The sequence below is a fragment of the Aphanomyces invadans genome, assembly GCF_000520115.1.
Source record: "Aphanomyces invadans strain NJM9701 unplaced genomic scaffold supercont1.10, whole genome shotgun sequence".
Lineage (NCBI taxonomy): Eukaryota > Oomycota > Saprolegniomycetes > Saprolegniales > Verrucalvaceae > Aphanomyces > Aphanomyces invadans.
Window position 1 is genome coordinate 1,457,474 of NW_008580155.1, and position 15,878 is coordinate 1,473,351.

The window sequence follows — 15,878 nt, forward strand, 5'->3', positions numbered from 1 at the left end:
CAACTCCCCCTGTACTGGTGTTACACACAGCCCACACATCGCCGCCTTCCATTTCGACTTTGTCGCCACCGACCGGACGCGGAAGGATGATTCGCTTGGTTGCGCTTCTCGGGGCCGCGTGCCTTGCCGCGGCGCAAAACACCGCTCCCACGTACACTCCTCCTCCTACCCCTGTGGCGTGGTCGATGAAAAAGATTCGCACCGTGCAGGCGCGTGTGCAATCGTCGCCACCCGTGTGGGATGCCAACCAAAAGGCATTCGTCGCCAACTTCAAAAATCTTAGCCCAGACCCGACCTTCCGCTGGCAAGCGTCGTTGGACACGGTGAACACGGCCAGCGTCGAAGGAGCATTGTTCTATGTCCAATCCGAAGGTATTGGCACTGATGTCGACAACGCATGCGCTCGAAAGACCAACATGACGTACATTTGGTTTTACGACATCAACATTGTCCAGCCATACTTTGCCGTGGCTGAATACGGAACCAACACCGGAGTTGTCCCTGAATACGGTGCCTTCGTGGCCATGGACAACGGCATGTGCACTCTGCGTGAATCCAACCCCCCCGAACAATGCTTGCAATTTTCCGGCATCAACTACAACCCGAACCTTGGCCCTTACGTCGGTGGTGAACCTCGCAAGACACACCCCAAGGCTGTGTACGACGATAACGTGTGGTTCTCTTTCCCTGGCCCGTGTTTCCTTAAGCCGTTCGACCAAAAGACCGCGACGTGCCGCAACGACCCATCCCTGAAGGGTGGCATGTGCCCCCGAGGCACCAAGCCCGATGGTGTCACATGCACCTACTCGTTCGATGTGCTTGGATACCTCAGCATTGATGACTTGGTCGGTATCACATCGTTGCCTGTGCCTGGCTCGACAACCCAAAACTTCACGGACCGTGTCCAGTTTTGCAAGGCGGGTGGTATCGAGTACAACTTCGACACCCAATTCTCCAACTTGACGTTCTGGAAGGACCCGTTGAACGTGACGGCCAACGCGGAACGCACCAAGAAGATGATGACCATGTACGCCGATATTGTCAAGGCAGGCAAAGGCGCGGCTGCAAACTTCAAGCCGCTGCCCAACGTGACCGAGCTGACGGCTGAAAACCCCCCGTGCTACGTCAACAACATCTTGTGCTACCAAAATGCGTTTGGTTGCAAGCGCCGCCTTCTCGCCCAAGTGTGCGAATTGTGCACGGCCGATGGCCCGGACTGTGTCAAGAAGCCCGCGAACGCTGCTCCATTCCCGACACTTGTCAAGCAATTCGTTCCTCCCAAGCCCACTCTGCCCAACGGAAAGCCTGCTACGGGAGGCAACGGTACTCCCGGTACGTCTGCCGCGACTTCGAGTATTGCTGGTATTGCAACCCTGGTCATCGTGGCCTTGTCGATGCTGGGCTAAAATGTACATAAGAAAACTCGCTTCCGCATTGAACTCGAGTGCGCATCGTGCTGACCACCCTTGGCCAACCCCATTGACTGGGGTGACAACCTTCAATTTCACACTCAAATCTACTAATACTACCTAGTAATACTACGTCTGTCCCAGTATACAAAGTATGACCGTGCTTCATCAAAGGATATTTCCCCCATGACCAATATATCTGATTGGTTTGTTACATGATTGTAGTACATTTTATTGGTTAAATATATATATACTAAAAAAATAAAGTTGCACAAGCGAAGCAGTGACGAACGGACACGAAAGAGAACTGCGAAACAGGGACTGTAAGGATTGCCATGAGCGGTCGTCTCTAATTATCCTCCTTTAGATGGGACAGCTTGAAGTCGTTGTTTCCGTCATGCATGAGGCGCATAACCACCTGCAAGGTAAGGAAGACGTTGCACAACTTGTCACTGCTGAGGATCTCAAAGGCATCCAAAGTTGAACGGACCACATCATCCACGGACCGGCAGTCTTGTACTGCAGGGCTTGAATCGAGGCGAAGAACCCCAGGTCCGAGACGTTGAGGTCAGGACTGTTTGGTTGCCGCCGGAGAACAATGGTCTAACCGTCCGTTGACAGGTCTGCCAGAACATCGTCGATTGAGGAGTGTGGAGTCTCCTTTGTCGTGCTGTAGGACAACTCTCTTCGTTCTGCTTGGAATGCTCGTTTGATCGCCGGCACAACTTTATTGACAACGAAGTCACGGTACATCAACGTTCACCAACGTAGTGACCATTGTCCCGGCAGGACGATTTCGAGAGTTGCGCAGAACAGGCGACTGGCACGTAAATGACCACACCTTCCTATTTTACCATTGAAATCGAGGTCTGGACGCGGTCGAGCGACGGCAGCAAGGAACATGACTTTGGTTTGAAGCGCTTTGATTTGCAGGCACACCGACTTGAAACGTGGCTGGGACAAGTTGAGTCTTTCGACAGTCGTTGTGTGCATTGTACCATTTCTCATCGAGGTGGACCACGTCATGCATATCCGAAAATTCGGATTCTTGTGAGGTGCCGCCATGGTCGCCGAAGCTGATGGTTGAAGTGACAGTGGCGTTGCGATCTTGATCGTTGATGTATGCTCGTATACCCATTCATGCTGACTTGCGCACCATAGCTCGGGTTTGTTGTAGTCAGTGAGGAGTGGCTTGAGCCGTGATGAACGACGAAGGATTGTTCCAGCCTTGAAGTGACGCCCAACAGGTGCTCTTGGAAACACCCGTGGCATTGGAAATGTCCCGACAGGTATTGGGGTCTCTTTTCGGCACTACTTGGGACGAACTCCCTTATCTCGGATTGTGTGTACTGTGGTTGGACCCACCCTGTGCTTCATCTTGGAGTGCAGAGTTCCACGATGGATACCTTTCCATATCTTGCGGACTGTAGCTCGTTCAACTGAAGCCGAGCCGCAGTGTAATTGACCCATATTGAAGCTTGTCATTGTGGATGGCGTCTTGCAAGGTGTACACGACCTCCGTCTTCATTGCTTGGGTGAGTTCAGGTGTTTGGCAGTCTTGGCGGCAAATTTGAATTGGAGCATAGGGGCGTGAGTTTAATGTGCTCTATTCATATTTTTATAATTTTCCGTGAGCTTTTTGTCGCAATTCACTTCGGTTTTCAAATTTTCCATTTCGCGCCTTTGTGTCAATGGACGAAACCTCCAATTTATTATACCTAATTTTATACATGCCAAGCATGACTTTCGGACCAGATATTTCGGGGTCTTGTAGAGTACAAGTGGTGGTCACAGATAAGTCAAAACCAAGCCAGCATCGAGAAATGCACAGGTAAGATTGATCGTAAATTTCAACTGTGGAACAAAAAGTCCTCCCCTCCCATAAAAGAGTTTTCCCCGTAACCGAACGTTATAAGTCGAAAGGTATGATGCAGAAACATATGCAGGCAAATCCCCTGAAGCTGGTGAAAGGTCATATTCAACCTGAGATATGAACACTTCCGAAGTTGACCAAGTCGTTGCTTTTGTCAAGACCGAGTGCCCACGTGCCCCACCAAGGAGCAAAGGGTCGACATTGTGCGCCTGTATTCCAATCTCCTTCACACTAGCGCCACCTAGGTAGATGTCCAGGTCGGTTAAATGATCAGTCGCAGCGAGAGAATCGTAGATATGGTGTGGCGTGAATATTTGCTAGAAAAATCTGCTGTTTTTGCTACACTTCCCGGCAAGATTGCTGCCCACGCTTCGTATACTACCTCCACAACTTTTTCGATCGTTCTTACTCGATTCAAACGTGCTTTTAACAATTTTTTATCCATACGAGGCTGCATGAACGCAGCTGAAGTGAAAGGCAACAACTTCACACGCATCTCCACGTTGTTGAAATCAATGCTGAAACATGTGAATCATCAGACTACAACGGTTGTAGACGACGACATATTCATAATCTATTTTAAAGTTCATGATATTTTTAATACTGTACTGCTTGTTGGATTTTAATTTGGGTCCCTTGAACAGAGAGGACCATGTGCTTCGAGGCCAACCGGTTAATACTCTGACAACTACTAGGATTATCCTTCGGCGCATTGATCGTGTCGACCTCTGTGAGCATGGATCTTTTTGTCCTTGCACGCATCGTGCAACTTGCGACGGTAAGTCTGCTCGCCCGACTGTCGTCTCTTCACAGCGTTTGGGACGTCATTGAAACACGCAATACTACGTCAGCTCTGGCCAGGTCAGACTGTCGGAATTCCACAGCATTTTTTCTCACGACTAAAAACGTAAAGGATTGGTGCGCATTAATTCGAGAATATTCATGGCTATCCAATGGCGTTGCATTCCGAGCCCGAAGTGGCCAAACTCCTACTGGCTGGGCCGTAATTTATGTGTGGAATCTTGATGACTTTGCACTTGATTTTGAGGGTGGTCCCCCAATATTCAAAAAGGATTACTTCATCTACTTATATTTCTCTCCTTTTATGTCAGCATCGCAACGTCGAATTGGGTTATAGAGGTTTTGACTATAAATTTGTGGTAGAGTGAATCCATGAGCACCCTATAAATGGATACAATTTTACGTAGAGTACGAAACGCGACATTCTAAACTGGACAGCGGTAGTTTGACAAAGTGTCGAAAAACCACGATTTTCACGACATAGGTAGCCTCGGAGCGATTCGATTGGCTGAGAATGTTGGTACACATGGCAGGGTGAAACCACTGTCGAAGCGGCGCAGAAACTGACCCACCCACACGACATCTTGCCATCTCGAATGCTGCGCCTGCTCATCACGCTCGTCGCGGCTGCGGCGGTGGCCACGGTTGCTGAGAACACATGGAAGATGACCCCCGTGCGATCTATCCAGGCTCGTGTTCAGTCGGACCCACCCGTGTGGGATGCTGAAAACAACGTGTGGGTCGCCGTCTTCAAGACGGGCACCAACACGTTCACCGAAAAGTACGTTGCATCACTGGACACGGTCAACACGGCCACCGTTGAAGGCGCGCTCATGTATGTCCAGTCCGAGGGCATTGACCAGGCAATCGTCCCTGGGTGCGCAAGAAAGAGCAACATGAGCTACGTGTGGTTCTACGATATCACAATCGTCCAGCCAACGTATGGCATTGCCGAATACGGGTCCAACACGGCGATTTACCCAGAGTACTGCCAGTTTGTTGCGATGGACAATGGAATGTGCACCCCAACTGCTGGAACAACGTTGCCCAAGGAGTGCTTGCAGTACTTTGGAGGCAACGGACAGCCCAAGATTGGCCCTTGCGTTGGTGGCGAGAACCGACTGGATAACCCTAAGGCTCCGTACGACAACAACGTGTGGTTTTCTTTCCCGAATTCCTGCTTCACCAAGCCGTTTGGAGGCAAGACCGACGTGTGCCGTGAGCAGCAGAAGGGTGGATTGTGCCCCTTCGGCGTCGCCCCAGATGGAGATACGTGCACTTTCTCATACAAGTTGCTTGGGTTCGTCAGTATTGACGACCTCGTCGGCATCACGAGCATGACGTCGTCGTCTGGCGAAAAGTACCCGAACCGGTATGCGTTCTGCCAAGATGGGGGCATCGAGTACAGCTCCCAAACTGGACAGAGCCTGCCCTTCTGGGAAAACCCGACCGACCGAGCGGCTAACACTGCCCGCAGCGAAAAGATGATTCAATTCTACAACACTCAACTCAAGGACCCAGTCAAAGGCGCCAACATGAAACCATTCCCTGCGGTGTCGACCCTCGTCGCCACGAACCCTCCGTGCTACGTCAACAGTCCACTTTGCTCGGCGGCAAAATACGGCTGTCGCCGAAAGCTCCTTGCCCAGCTGTGCGAAGTCTGTTCGGCTGAAGCCAGCGACTGCGTCAAGCGTCCAGCGGGCACTCCGTCGTTTCCGACGCTTCAAAAAGCATCACGGTCCGCCACTGGCGGTAGTGAAGGAGACTCCAACGCAAACGGAGTTGACTCGTACAAAGTTGCGTCTTCCGCTCTGCATGTTGCGGTGGCGGCCCTGGCGCTTGCCATCCTGGTGTAGACCTGCGACTTGGCCATGTCATCGCCGACGTCATGATGGGCTGTACTTTACCGTGTCGGTGGCATACATGCCGTCTTGACTGGGAAAGGTTGGTAGTCTTGTGAGTTTTGCATTTAACAAGATCAAGTGTTACGTTGCATCGTCGGTTTAGAGGACGACGTGTTGAGAACTACGAATTCGGGTTGTGTTTCAGGTTGTCTCTGTTGTGCGTACTAGGCGCAGCATGCACATCAGCAAAGCCACCGAAACGCCACGAATCGAATCGTGTCCAACGACTCGACGGCTGAATCCGATCTTCTTCGACCATGAGCCGTACCCAGTCCGATGCACCAAGTGTTGCCTGCGTGTCAAAGCGCGCTCAAGTCTGCCGACGCCGGTAGACGTTGCGGCGCATCGAGGTGAATCCCATCGTGTTTTGATTACTCTGCCACGAAGGGCATCCTTCTACACCGCTGGAAAAACGGACAAACCACGAAAGAATTCTTGAGTTCACCTCATGCCGTGTGCGCTCGTCGTGCAATCAACTAACTTCCCAGAACGGTGTCAAAGTAGACAACGGACGACTTGGCTCTCCATCGTGAAAAAAGCTGCCACAACGTCAACAGAGCTACAGGAACCGATGTTCCCAAGAGCGCAATCAAGGGCACCAAGTTCGCCACGGATCCACGGAAAGTTTGCCATGAGGAAAGGATTGTCCCAACTGTCCATAACACCCCAACTGTGCATGACAGGAGAAGCACGAATGCGGTGGCGTACACCAACGCCGAGTTGCTGAACGCGTGTTTTCGGCCCCACGCAATTCTCCTTCGGCCGACGAGTCGGTATGTAGTTTTACACAGCTCACACGCCATCGCTTCTTGCATAGGGAGGCCCCTCGACAGGATCCACGCCTTCAAACCTGAGGAAAGGCGGGTCAAACTTCAAGGGTCGGTCGACAGCTAAACGAGCGTACACTGCGTGTGGATTCGTCCCACAGATCCCATGCACAAGCACGCCGAGATGAGCATGTTGGGCGGGCCTAGACCACCATTAGGATGCCATTCAAGGGGTCTCGGACTCCGTACTGGATTCATGGCCTCGGCAAATCCTGCAGCTCTGAGGACTCGGCAGCAGCGGGCAGCCCAATTCGAGGTTGTCCATGCGTCAACGTAATGCAGGAGTCTCCGAATTGTGCACTTATTCGAATTCCGCCGTTAGAACAATGAACCAATCATCCGCCACTCCAGCCGATATTTCTCCGAAATTTGAACGCAACTCTTGCTCATGTGTAAACAGGAATCTCTAACGATTGTCCAACGATCGGGCTAAGTGGGCCAGCGCCCTCGTTATGGCGTCCCGCTCGCTGGCGCGGAAGGACTTGGTGCCAATATTTGACAACGCGCGCATGTCTGTGTCTTTGCTGTCTGGCTCCAGCTCGATGAATGCAGCTTCGGGGTATTTTGCCCTGCACCACAGAAAAACATCACGAATTGGCCGTTAAGTCAAACTCACCTGATTGCAACTTCGACTTCCTGGACTTCCTTCTCCACGAGCCGCGTCACATCTTCGGCGTACCACGCCAAGATCACGGGCAGTTCGCTCTCAAGGTCTGAATCCAGAAACACGGGCTTGTACCTACTCCTCTCGTGAGAATCGTCGGAGCGTACAACGGAATGGTATACATTTCGAGCAGCTGGGCAGCCATGTAAGTTCCGTCGAAATCGACTTCAGCCTTTGCACACAACGTGAGAGTTTGACTCGATGGACGTTGGACGAACCTTGAAGCTAAACGTGGAAGGCCCAACCCACTGCGACTGCACCGCATAAACATTATCAATGGAAGGCCGCGAGAGCAGCAGCGCCTTGATGCCTTGTTCGATTTCTATCGCAAGAAGTCGAGGTTCAAGAGCCACTCAAGAAAAAATATACTTAACCCATCGAAAAATCGAAATAAAATAGGTGTAACCAAGCCGAAATAGACGGAAATGAAGTGCACGTACCAGGATCGACGGATTGCCCCAACAAGAAGCGCTGGTTCATGCGAATAAGAGAGACTGCCACCCCACCCAAGAGGCACCCGATGCCGATACTAGCAGCGCTATCCCATACAGGATTCCCGGTCACGTAGCTGGCGCCGATGCCAGCAAGTGCAATGAAAACCCCGGTGCAAGCAGCAGAGTCTTCGAGCACAACTGCGAGCATGAACGGGTCTTTGATGTCCTTGATGTGTTGGTACAAGCTGACGCCCTTGGGCTTGGTCTGCATCAGCTCCCCCAGGCAGCGCTGGAGCACGTAACCATCAATGCAAAACGACATGCCGAGAACTGTCCACACTTCCCAACTGAGCACGAGTTCGTCTGGAGTTGGTGGATTCAGCAGTGTTTGAATCCCTACGACATTGAAACATCTCCCATAAATGCGGCATATGGTGCAGATGCTTACCATGCGTCACAGTCGCGCCAGCTCCGAGCCAAAAAATTCCGAGCGCTGATATTAGAGACCAGAAGTAGGCCGCCCGACCGTACCCGTACTGGTGCTTTTTGTCCGGCTGAAACGATGCTTGGCGTAGACCCAGGATGAGCAGACCTTGGTTGCCTGTGTCCACGAGGGAATGGATTGCCTCACTCAACATGGCGCTAGACCCAGTCTTCAGATATGCCATTAGTTTCAACGCCGTGATCAACGTGTTGCCAGCCATCGCACGAAACACCATGTCTTGGGACGTCGCCTTGAATTTTTGGCCAGGGTAGTAAGTTCGGTTCACGTCTTCTAACTTTCGGAGGCGTCCGCCTGGGTTGGGTCAGGTTTGTGAGTTTGGAAGCTGCCGACGGTCGCTACCTGTAATCATGTCCACAAGACCACTGCCTTCCCTTTTGCCTCCTTCGTCTTTTTTCTTGCTCTGGGCCAAGATCTTGCGCATGATGCTCTCCACTTCCTCCTGTTCGCGCTTCTCGTCGTCTTCAGTCTGGTTTTGATCTGACGAGACGCTGCTCCAACACCGAACCCAGCCGATGGTATGAGGCCACTCCCTTGGTATGGTTCTCACACGCAGCGCAGCGCCTATATGCGACGTCTGAAGACTCCTCGATCGAAGGAGCACATGCCGACGATGGATGCCGATGTTGCAGGCGCCCTTCCGCAAAGACGACCACATCATGGACAACAGACCCGCGTACGTTCCATCCAATCGCACTACAGGGATTCCGAATAAATGCAACTTATCCGGATGTTTGCACGCGGCATCGTTGTGGCGTGGCTTCGACTAGGCGGACTTTCCTGTGGCGCCGCACCAGACCTCGCAGCCGTGCACTGTGCTAGCTCTATGTATGCAGGATCTGCATGATGTTGCAGCGAATGCATGCTCCTCCGTCGATATCCAGAAGGCACTCGACTACGCGGTACAGGAAGGAATCTCGCGCCGCTGACAGCACAGCATGCAGGTCAAAGTCTTTAAAAAACCCTTGACAGAAAAGCACGTTCTTCCTGCCGCGTCGAGGGGCGAGTTGTGGACTCCTTAGGGAAACAGTAACAGCGGCCACGAGCCATGTACTGCAGGCGATGGGAGGCATGATGTAGGAGCAAGTGGCCACTTGGCATCGTTGGTGGTAACGACTGCCGCAGGTATTGTGCTGGAGATATCTCGTCAAAGACCGTGTACTTCAATACGACCATGTGGTGATAAGCCCTCGTGTCAAGGTCCTAATTTGCTTTCCTGTGTCCGTTTTCCTATGCATCTATTTCTGTCACTGTTGCGGAAAACGGCATCCGAAAGGTCAGCGTCAGACGGGACATTGGTGGTGCCGAGGCTCGCTCGGATGGGCAAGGCAATCATCGTGCCATCGAACGAGCGCCATGTCGACGGCAGTGTCGACTCGGTCGGTGAATTTAAATCGCTGGGCCACACAACGAGGCAGTTTGGGGTTGGCACAACTCCGCCACCCGACGCGGCCTTTGCTCCGAACCGCATCTCGACGTCGATCTACACGCCGTACAACTTTTTGTTCAAAAACCTCTTCAAGCAGTTCGCGCGCTTGTCCAACATGTACTTTTTATTCATCACAGTCCTCCAAGTTATCCCGCAGGTGACGCTCTCGGGCGGGTACCCCACAACGATCGTCCCGCTTCTATTTGTCTTGTTCGTCAACGCGGTGAAAGACCTCATTGAAGATATCCACCGCCACAGCGCTGACAACGTCCAAAACAGCACGAAAACGCTCCATGTACTTTGACCCCTCTCTTTGACGAATCGAAGGGTCATGGCATGTCGTTGTAGCTTCAAAATCATGGGGACGGCGCGCCCAAGTTCGTTCCGACGACGTGGGCCGACTTGCACGTCGGCAGCGTTGTCAAGGTCCATCAAAACGAGATCATTCCGTCCGACATGATCATCTTGGCGTCGAGCAGCCCGATCGGCCAGTGCTTTACCATGACTGCCAACTTGGACGGCGAAACCAACTTGAAAATTCGATGGGTGCCGTCGCAGTTGTCCAAGGTGAACACGTTGATGGGCGACGCAGCAGACATTTGGGCGATGGTACGTCTCGACATGCGCGCGTTTGGGAGCGTAACAGGGGCGTTGGCAGGTCAATGGTGCGCACGTCGAGTCGGAGGGGCCGAGTCGAAAACTCGATCGATTCAAGGCGACTTTGACAACGATCAACAACGTCAAGATTAGCATTTCCATGTCGAATTTGCTGTTGCGAGGCGTGCTGCTGAGAGACACGGACTGGGCGGTCGGCGTGACGGTACCACGATCGAATTCGATCGAGTTGTAGCAAACTAAACCATGGGAATGGCTCGTGCAGGTGTACACGGGAGAGGACACAAAGATCCAGCAAAACTCGGGCGAAACTCCGTTCAAGGCGAGCTCGTTGTCGAAAATGACCAACGTGATGACGTACCAAATTATTGTGCTCCAAGTTGTGCTCCAGATCATTGCAGTCATCGTCGAGTCGATGCGGACGAGCTTGCCGTACAGCCCCCGCGACAGCCAGAGCGTCCTAGGCGCGTTCTGGTTGTTCCTGACGTACATGTTGCTCTTTTCCAACTTTGTCCCGATCTCGCTGCAAGTGACGGTCGACATTACTCGGTTCTTTCAGTCGATTATGCTCGGACTCGACACGGCGATGGCCCATGGGAAGGTCGGTGTTAAGGTATGGCTGAGGCCATGACCACGCGTAGTCATGTGCGTTTGCATGGCAGGTTCGATTCTCAGATCTCAACGAAGACCTCGGCGTCATTCAGCACATTTTCACCGACAAAACGGGAACACTGACTTGCAATAACATGGAGTTCCGCAAGTGCGCGATCGACGGCGTGTCGTTTGGCACGATCAGCCAGTCGGACCCGAATTGTACACCGCGGGGGTCGGGTTTGCCGCCGGGCAACAACCGATTGCGGTCCATCCTGCCCTTTCCAAAGCGGGCCAAGGACATTGTGACGCCACGCGGCCACCTCACGCACGTCAACATTGTGGACAAGTCACTGCGAGAAAAGGTAGAGAGAGCCCTTGCCATTCGATCGAGTTCCTCCACCAATGCAGTACGTTTGATTGCAGGTCGTGGACGAGCGACATCCTCGATTTGTCCAGTTTTTCGTCAACTTGGCGGTCAATAGCACCGTCGTGCCCATCGTCGATGCCACGACCAAGAGTCTTGTGTACTCTGCGATATCGCCGGACGAGGAAGCGCTCGTGTGTGCCGCCAAGCACTTTGAAGTGACGCTACTTCGCCACGACTCGACTACGGTCGCGATCAGTCGGTTCGGAGAGACCGTGCTGTTTGACGTGCTGCACATGTTTGAGTTTTCCAGCGAGCGCAAGAAGAGCTCGATGATTGTGCGCGAACGCGGAAACGCGACCGGTGCGATCTTGTTTTGCAAAGGCGCCGATACGGTCGTCTTTCCAGCGTTGCGAACGCCGGTCGATGCACAGGTGACAAGCCCGACGATTGCCGAATGCTGACTCACGTGCAGGAGGACGAGCGGTATAACTCGATGAAGCAGCACTTACTCACGTACGCAGCAGAAGGTCTGCGGGTGCTGTGTGTGGCGCAGAGGGAGCTCTCGGACGAGGTGTACGACAAGTGGAATGCAAAGTATTTGGCGGCCAAGACTTCGTCCAACACGTCCGAAGAAGTATTAGATGAGATCATTCGGGAGATCGAAACGCAGTTGGACCTGGTCGGGATCACAGGTAGCGATGGCGCCATGGAGGCGGTTGAGTGAGACGACTGAATCGTCGCGCTGTGGCAGGCATCGAAGACCGACTGCAAGATGGAGTGGCCGACGCGCTGCAATGCTTTCGCATGGCTGGAATCAAGGTGTGGATGCTCACGGGGGATCGCCCCGACACTGCAGTCAACATTGGCCGCGCGACGCAGCTCATATCGAGCGACATGCAAGTCGTGCAAATCTCGACGAAAGGTGCGATATCCGTTGGCAACGGCACACACGGCATTATTCATCCATGCGCCATGTAGAGCTAAGTCCGCCCAACGATGGTACTGCAGCTTCGTTGCCGTCGTCGACGATAGTTGGGCAATTGTTGCAGTCGATCATCGATTCACCTAAAGGCAAAAACGTGCCGCCAAAGGCCCTGATCCTGGATGGCATGGCTCTCGAGCTCATTGTCAGCCTCGATTCGCTGCAGAGCCAGCTCATACGAGCGAGCAACCGGTAAGATAAGGTCACAGATGCACTGTGTGGATGATTTGAGTGTGGGTGCAGATGCAAGAGTGTCTTGTGTTGTCGGGTATCCCCCAAGCAAAAAGAGTTTATCGTCGACTTGGTACGGAGGAAAACGGGGGTCATGACGTTGGCTGTGGGGGATGGCGCGAACGATGTGCCCATGATTCAAAGGGTACACTTTCCTTGATCCCGTCATCGAGAATTCGTCCCATGCGTGTGCTGGTAGGCACACGTGGGCGTGGGTATCATGGGAGCTGAAGGGCAGCAAGCTGCAAATGCAAGTGACTACTCGATCCCGGAATTCCAGAGCTTAAAACGGCTCGTCTTGGTCCACGGGCGATGGATGAATCGCCGCATGTCGATCTTGACGCTGTACATGTTTTACAAGAACGTGTTGCTCGTCCTGCCGCAATTCTTCTTTGGCATGTACTGCTCGTTCTCCGGGCAGTCGACGTACTACGACCCGTTGTACCAACTCTACAACGTGTGCTTTACGGCGCTCCCGGTCTTTTTGTTCTCCGTCTTTGACGAACACGTCAGCGCCCGCATGAGCCTCAAGTACCCGTTTCTGTACGCGAGTCAGTCCTTCGTCAGCATCCGGCGGTTCTGGGAGTGGATATTTGACGCATTCGTGTCGTCGCTGCTCATTTTGTTCATTCCGTTCGCAGTCGTTGGCCACGGGCCGTCAAGTATTAGCGGACTGGACCAAGGCTTGTGGGACGTTGGGCTCGTCATGAATGGCGCCGTCGTCGTTGTTGCGAATCTTCGGCTCGCGCTCGAGACAAAATGCTGGTTCTGGTTCATTCCGGTCGGGTTTGCATGCAGCCTCGGGCTCTGGTCGGCGTCTGCTTATGCGTTTTCAAGTCTACTCTCGTTTGGCGGGGAGCTGTACGCCGTGCTTGTCGTGGTGGACAACCTGTCGATTCTATTTATGCTCGTCCTGCTTTGCGTTTTGTGCTGTTTCGGACCGTACGCGCTGCAGGCGTACCATACGACGTTTGCGCCGCATCCCACCGACATTTGCCACGAGATCGACGTGTGGGGCATGGAGCCGACAACCCAGTCGGTCAGTGATGGTCGGGAACACCCGAGAATGGATGGTGAATGAACTTGCCACCGATCATGACAATCAGCGCTTCCTTCAACTGGCCGTCTCGCGATTTTGAGTGCGTTTTGCCGCCAGTTCCAATCGCCATCCTGACAAACGGATACCACTTCAGCATTCTAAACTATTACTCCTAGCAAAAATGTCTTGTCCCATGTCAGAGTTGTCGCTGGGAGAGGGAATCGCCTCCAGCCTCTGCATCGCAATATCGTTCAAATACAACGCCAATCCTTTTGACCCCGAAACAACGTTCCATGAAGTGGAAAGGACTTTGCTGTGGATACATGGACGACTTACGATACACGGTTCTTGGCGTCACTCGCAAGCACAAGCCAGTCAGACAAGTGGACGATTAACCCGCCGCAGATGCCAGACGTACTAATCCCCACGGCCATGCCAACCCATAGACCCAGCAGCCCCCATCCAACGACGAAGTCTAGAAACGTCCCCAACGGCAAGCCCACGACAACGTACGCGATAAAATTCAAGAGAGCGCCTACGTCATGTGCAATAAAGTCGTTGAGAAAAGGGCTGGAGGCGAGAACCTGTTTTCTGCAATCCTGCTCCACGCAACACACCCTGCAGGGTCGTGTTAAGGGCGTCTGCGACTTGGTACATGGCGATCGCAATCGCCACGTACGACGTTAGACTACAACGGGATTCTGGACTGACAAGTTGGAGAGTCGAAGGTTTACACACCTGATGACATCGGCATCGTGCGTAAAACAACGAGGGAATTCTTTCCGTGTGATGAGAAGCGCCCCTGCGAAAGACATCCCCATCGACACGCCCAGTATTACAGCGCATTTGACTGTCCGTTGGGCTTGGTGGCTCAAGCCCGCTCCCAGAGCATTCCCGACCCGAATTTGAGCGGCTGTTCCCACGCCGAAGTGAATCATGTAAATGCAACTCGTGACGTTGACGAGAATTGCGTTGGCGCCAATGGCCGTGGTCGCGTTCGTCTGGAGACCTACGAGTATCGTAGAGGTGTGGAGAGAACGAGGTGTGGATTCTGGACGAAGGTGTAGCAGCTGTACCAGCAATAAACACGAGCAGCTCAAAGCTCCACCACTCAAACAGCATCATGAGGAGGCCTGAGATACCCAATGCGACAAACTTGGGCACTTCCTTCAATGCGGCAACTAGCGACCAGCCTTTATCACCGTCAGTTTGATCTAATGCAGGAGGGGTCGGCTCCACCTGGCCAACACGCTTGGAATGTCGCCTTATTGAGAAATATGTACGTGACCAACGAGAGCAGGAGAACGCCATTTGCCACGGATCGAGCGACGGCTGCACCATAAAACCCAAGTGGCGTGTGGAACGTTAGGGCATACCCAAGGACGGCGTTGACGCAGTTGCCAATGACAGCGCAGTACATCATGGGCAACACTACGTTCTGCGCTTGAAGCACCTGGCTCCATCGATTGTCAGACTTGCCTGCGAGACGAATACTTTACCTTCTTGAGCAGCTCGTACACAAACATGAATGGAAGGCCCACAAGCATGATGGTGGCAAATTCTCGTGCCAAGACTGCGATGGTGTAGGTCTGGCCAAAGTAGACCAGGATGGTAGTGGCCCAAGCGTTTGCAAATGCAATCGGAATAAACACGAGGCTGCGGAGGGTTTTGTCAGTAATTGTAAGGTACAGCACGCTCGTACCCGAGTACGACGAGCCCTGCCTGGAAATATACTCCCGTTTGAAGCGACTTGCCTCCCCCGACAGCTTGTGGGCACAACGTGTCCATGGCTGTGGCCAACCCGAGACCGATCGTCACCCCCGTCACGTTCATATACATAATTGCGATGGCCGCGGCATCTAGGTATAATGTCGTCGTCTGCATGTCATTGGGATCGACAGCATGCCCTGCAAGAAGGAGCGTGATAATTCCTGGAGCGTATTCGAGGAAGAACGTGGCAGTCTATTGTATTCGTTGGACCAAACGATGCATCGACAGCTTGTTGAGCTTACCACTGGCAACGCCAGTGCCACCACCTGACGCAGCTCGTCCTGAATGTTATTGAGATCCGAGAATGAAGCTGTTGTGTTGATCGTGATAGCCGCATCCAGCAGAGGCTTCTTTTCATCAGTACTCGACATGATTGTCACGGCCTTCTCGGTCGTTGTGACACGTCCGCCCGTGCAATGAAATCCAACACAGATACC

The 15,878-nt window shown here is 52.9% G+C and overlaps 6 protein-coding genes across 18 annotated transcripts; 3 read left to right on the forward strand and 3 right to left on the reverse strand.

The window, feature by feature from the left end:
- Positions 1–86: 86 nt before the first annotated feature.
- H310_06137 (hypothetical protein) lies at positions 87–2,240 on the forward strand (the record flags this gene model as incomplete). The annotated part of the gene is made up of 3 exons (XM_008871069.1): positions 87–1,332; positions 2,086–2,156; positions 2,199–2,240. The coding sequence occupies 3 exons, from the start codon at positions 87–89 to the stop codon at positions 2,238–2,240; spliced, it is 1,359 nt and encodes a 452-aa protein (XP_008869291.1).
- A 2,400-nt stretch (positions 2,241–4,640) lies between these two features.
- Positions 4,641–6,119, forward strand: H310_06138 (hypothetical protein). Its single transcript, XM_008871070.1, has one exon. It carries the CDS (start codon positions 4,680–4,682, stop codon positions 5,937–5,939), a length of 1,260 nt encoding a protein of 419 aa, XP_008869292.1. The 5' UTR covers positions 4,641–4,679; the 3' UTR covers positions 5,940–6,119.
- Positions 6,120–6,310: 191 nt separating this feature from the next.
- On the reverse strand, positions 6,311–7,130 carry H310_06139 (hypothetical protein). 3 transcript variants are annotated; one of them, XM_008871071.1, is made up of 3 exons: positions 7,004–7,130; positions 6,892–6,957; positions 6,333–6,837 (listed from the first exon to the last, which is right to left on the reverse strand). In XM_008871071.1, exons 1-3 carry the CDS (start codon positions 7,077–7,079, stop codon positions 6,464–6,466), a joined length of 516 nt encoding a protein of 171 aa, XP_008869293.1. In that variant the 5' UTR covers positions 7,080–7,130; the 3' UTR covers positions 6,333–6,463. The 3 variants fall into 3 exon arrangements, with proteins under 3 accessions (XP_008869294.1, XP_008869293.1, XP_008869295.1); XM_008871072.1 differs by having other exon boundaries at positions 6,311–6,837; positions 6,892–7,130; XM_008871073.1 differs by having other exon boundaries at positions 6,333–6,957.
- On the reverse strand, positions 7,108–9,110 carry H310_06140 (hypothetical protein). 7 transcript variants are annotated; one of them, XM_008871074.1, is made up of 7 exons: positions 8,757–9,110; positions 8,361–8,708; positions 7,919–8,308; positions 7,697–7,800; positions 7,601–7,650; positions 7,431–7,553; positions 7,108–7,383 (listed from the first exon to the last, which is right to left on the reverse strand). In XM_008871074.1, exons 1-7 carry the CDS (start codon positions 9,073–9,075, stop codon positions 7,221–7,223), a joined length of 1,497 nt encoding a protein of 498 aa, XP_008869296.1. In that variant the 5' UTR covers positions 9,076–9,110; the 3' UTR covers positions 7,108–7,220. The 7 variants fall into 7 exon arrangements, with proteins under 7 accessions (XP_008869296.1, XP_008869297.1, XP_008869299.1 ...); XM_008871075.1 differs by having other exon boundaries at positions 7,108–7,553; XM_008871077.1 differs by having other exon boundaries at positions 7,431–7,800.
- Positions 9,111–9,672: 562 nt separating this feature from the next.
- On the forward strand, positions 9,673–14,396 carry H310_06141 (hypothetical protein). The gene is made up of 11 exons (XM_008871081.1): positions 9,673–10,138; positions 10,192–10,452; positions 10,502–10,663; positions 10,724–11,071; positions 11,121–11,414; positions 11,476–11,850; positions 11,892–12,111; positions 12,171–12,341; positions 12,398–12,593; positions 12,645–12,777; positions 12,832–14,396. The coding sequence occupies exons 1-11, from the start codon at positions 9,734–9,736 to the stop codon at positions 13,711–13,713; spliced, it is 3,447 nt and encodes a 1,148-aa protein (XP_008869303.1). The 5' UTR covers positions 9,673–9,733; the 3' UTR covers positions 13,714–14,396.
- H310_06142 (hypothetical protein) lies at positions 13,811–15,868 on the reverse strand. Of its 5 annotated transcripts, XM_008871086.1 has the most exons (9): positions 15,684–15,868; positions 15,374–15,633; positions 15,171–15,327; positions 14,911–15,124; positions 14,748–14,864; positions 14,410–14,672; positions 14,256–14,359; positions 14,008–14,206; positions 13,811–13,940 (listed from the first exon to the last, which is right to left on the reverse strand). In XM_008871086.1, the coding sequence occupies exons 1-7, from the start codon at positions 15,810–15,812 to the stop codon at positions 14,303–14,305; spliced, it is 1,197 nt and encodes a 398-aa protein (XP_008869308.1). In that variant the 5' UTR covers positions 15,813–15,868; the 3' UTR covers positions 13,811–13,940; positions 14,008–14,206; positions 14,256–14,302. The 5 variants fall into 5 exon arrangements, with proteins under 5 accessions (XP_008869308.1, XP_008869307.1, XP_008869306.1 ...); XM_008871085.1 differs by having other exon boundaries at positions 14,410–14,852; XM_008871084.1 differs by having other exon boundaries at positions 14,410–14,864.
- Positions 15,869–15,878: the final 10 nt, after the last annotated feature.

Coding starts and splice junctions, on each gene's coding strand:
- H310_06138 (XM_008871070.1), top strand. CDS start 4,680: ATGCTGCGCCTGCTCATCACGCTCGTCGCGGCTGCGGCGGTGGCCACG.
- H310_06139 (XM_008871071.1), bottom strand. CDS start 7,079: ATGGACAACCTCGAATTGGGCTGCCCGCTGCTGCCGAGTCCTCAGAGC. Junction 6,958..7,003: donor TTGCCGAGGCCATGAATCCA/GTACGGAGTCCG, acceptor ATGGTGGTCTAG/GCCCGCCCAACATGCTCATC. Junction 6,838..6,891: donor GGGACGAATCCACACGCAGT/GTACGCTCGTTT, acceptor GCCTTTCCTCAG/GTTTGAAGGCGTGGATCCTG.
- H310_06140 (XM_008871074.1), bottom strand. CDS start 9,075: ATGATGTGGTCGTCTTTGCGGAAGGGCGCCTGCAACATCGGCATCCAT. Junction 8,709..8,756: donor TCTTGTGGACATGATTACAG/GTAGCGACCGTC, acceptor GACCCAACCCAG/GCGGACGCCTCCGAAAGTTA. Junction 7,384..7,430: donor GAAGTCGAAGTTGCAATCAG/GTGAGTTTGACT, acceptor TCTGTGGTGCAG/GGCAAAATACCCCGAAGCTG.
- H310_06141 (XM_008871081.1), top strand. CDS start 9,734: ATGGGCAAGGCAATCATCGTGCCATCGAACGAGCGCCATGTCGACGGC. Junction 10,139..10,191: donor ACAGCACGAAAACGCTCCAT/GTACTTTGACCC, acceptor ATGTCGTTGTAG/CTTCAAAATCATGGGGACGG. Junction 12,594..12,644: donor CTCATACGAGCGAGCAACCG/GTAAGATAAGGT, acceptor GTGTGGGTGCAG/ATGCAAGAGTGTCTTGTGTT.
- H310_06142 (XM_008871082.1), bottom strand. CDS start 15,812: ATGTCGAGTACTGATGAAAAGAAGCCTCTGCTGGATGCGGCTATCACG. Junction 15,634..15,683: donor TGGCACTGGCGTTGCCAGTG/GTAAGCTCAACA, acceptor CGAATACAATAG/ACTGCCACGTTCTTCCTCGA. Junction 14,360..14,409: donor CACGATGCCGATGTCATCAG/GTGTGTAAACCT, acceptor ATCCCGTTGTAG/TCTAACGTCGTACGTGGCGA.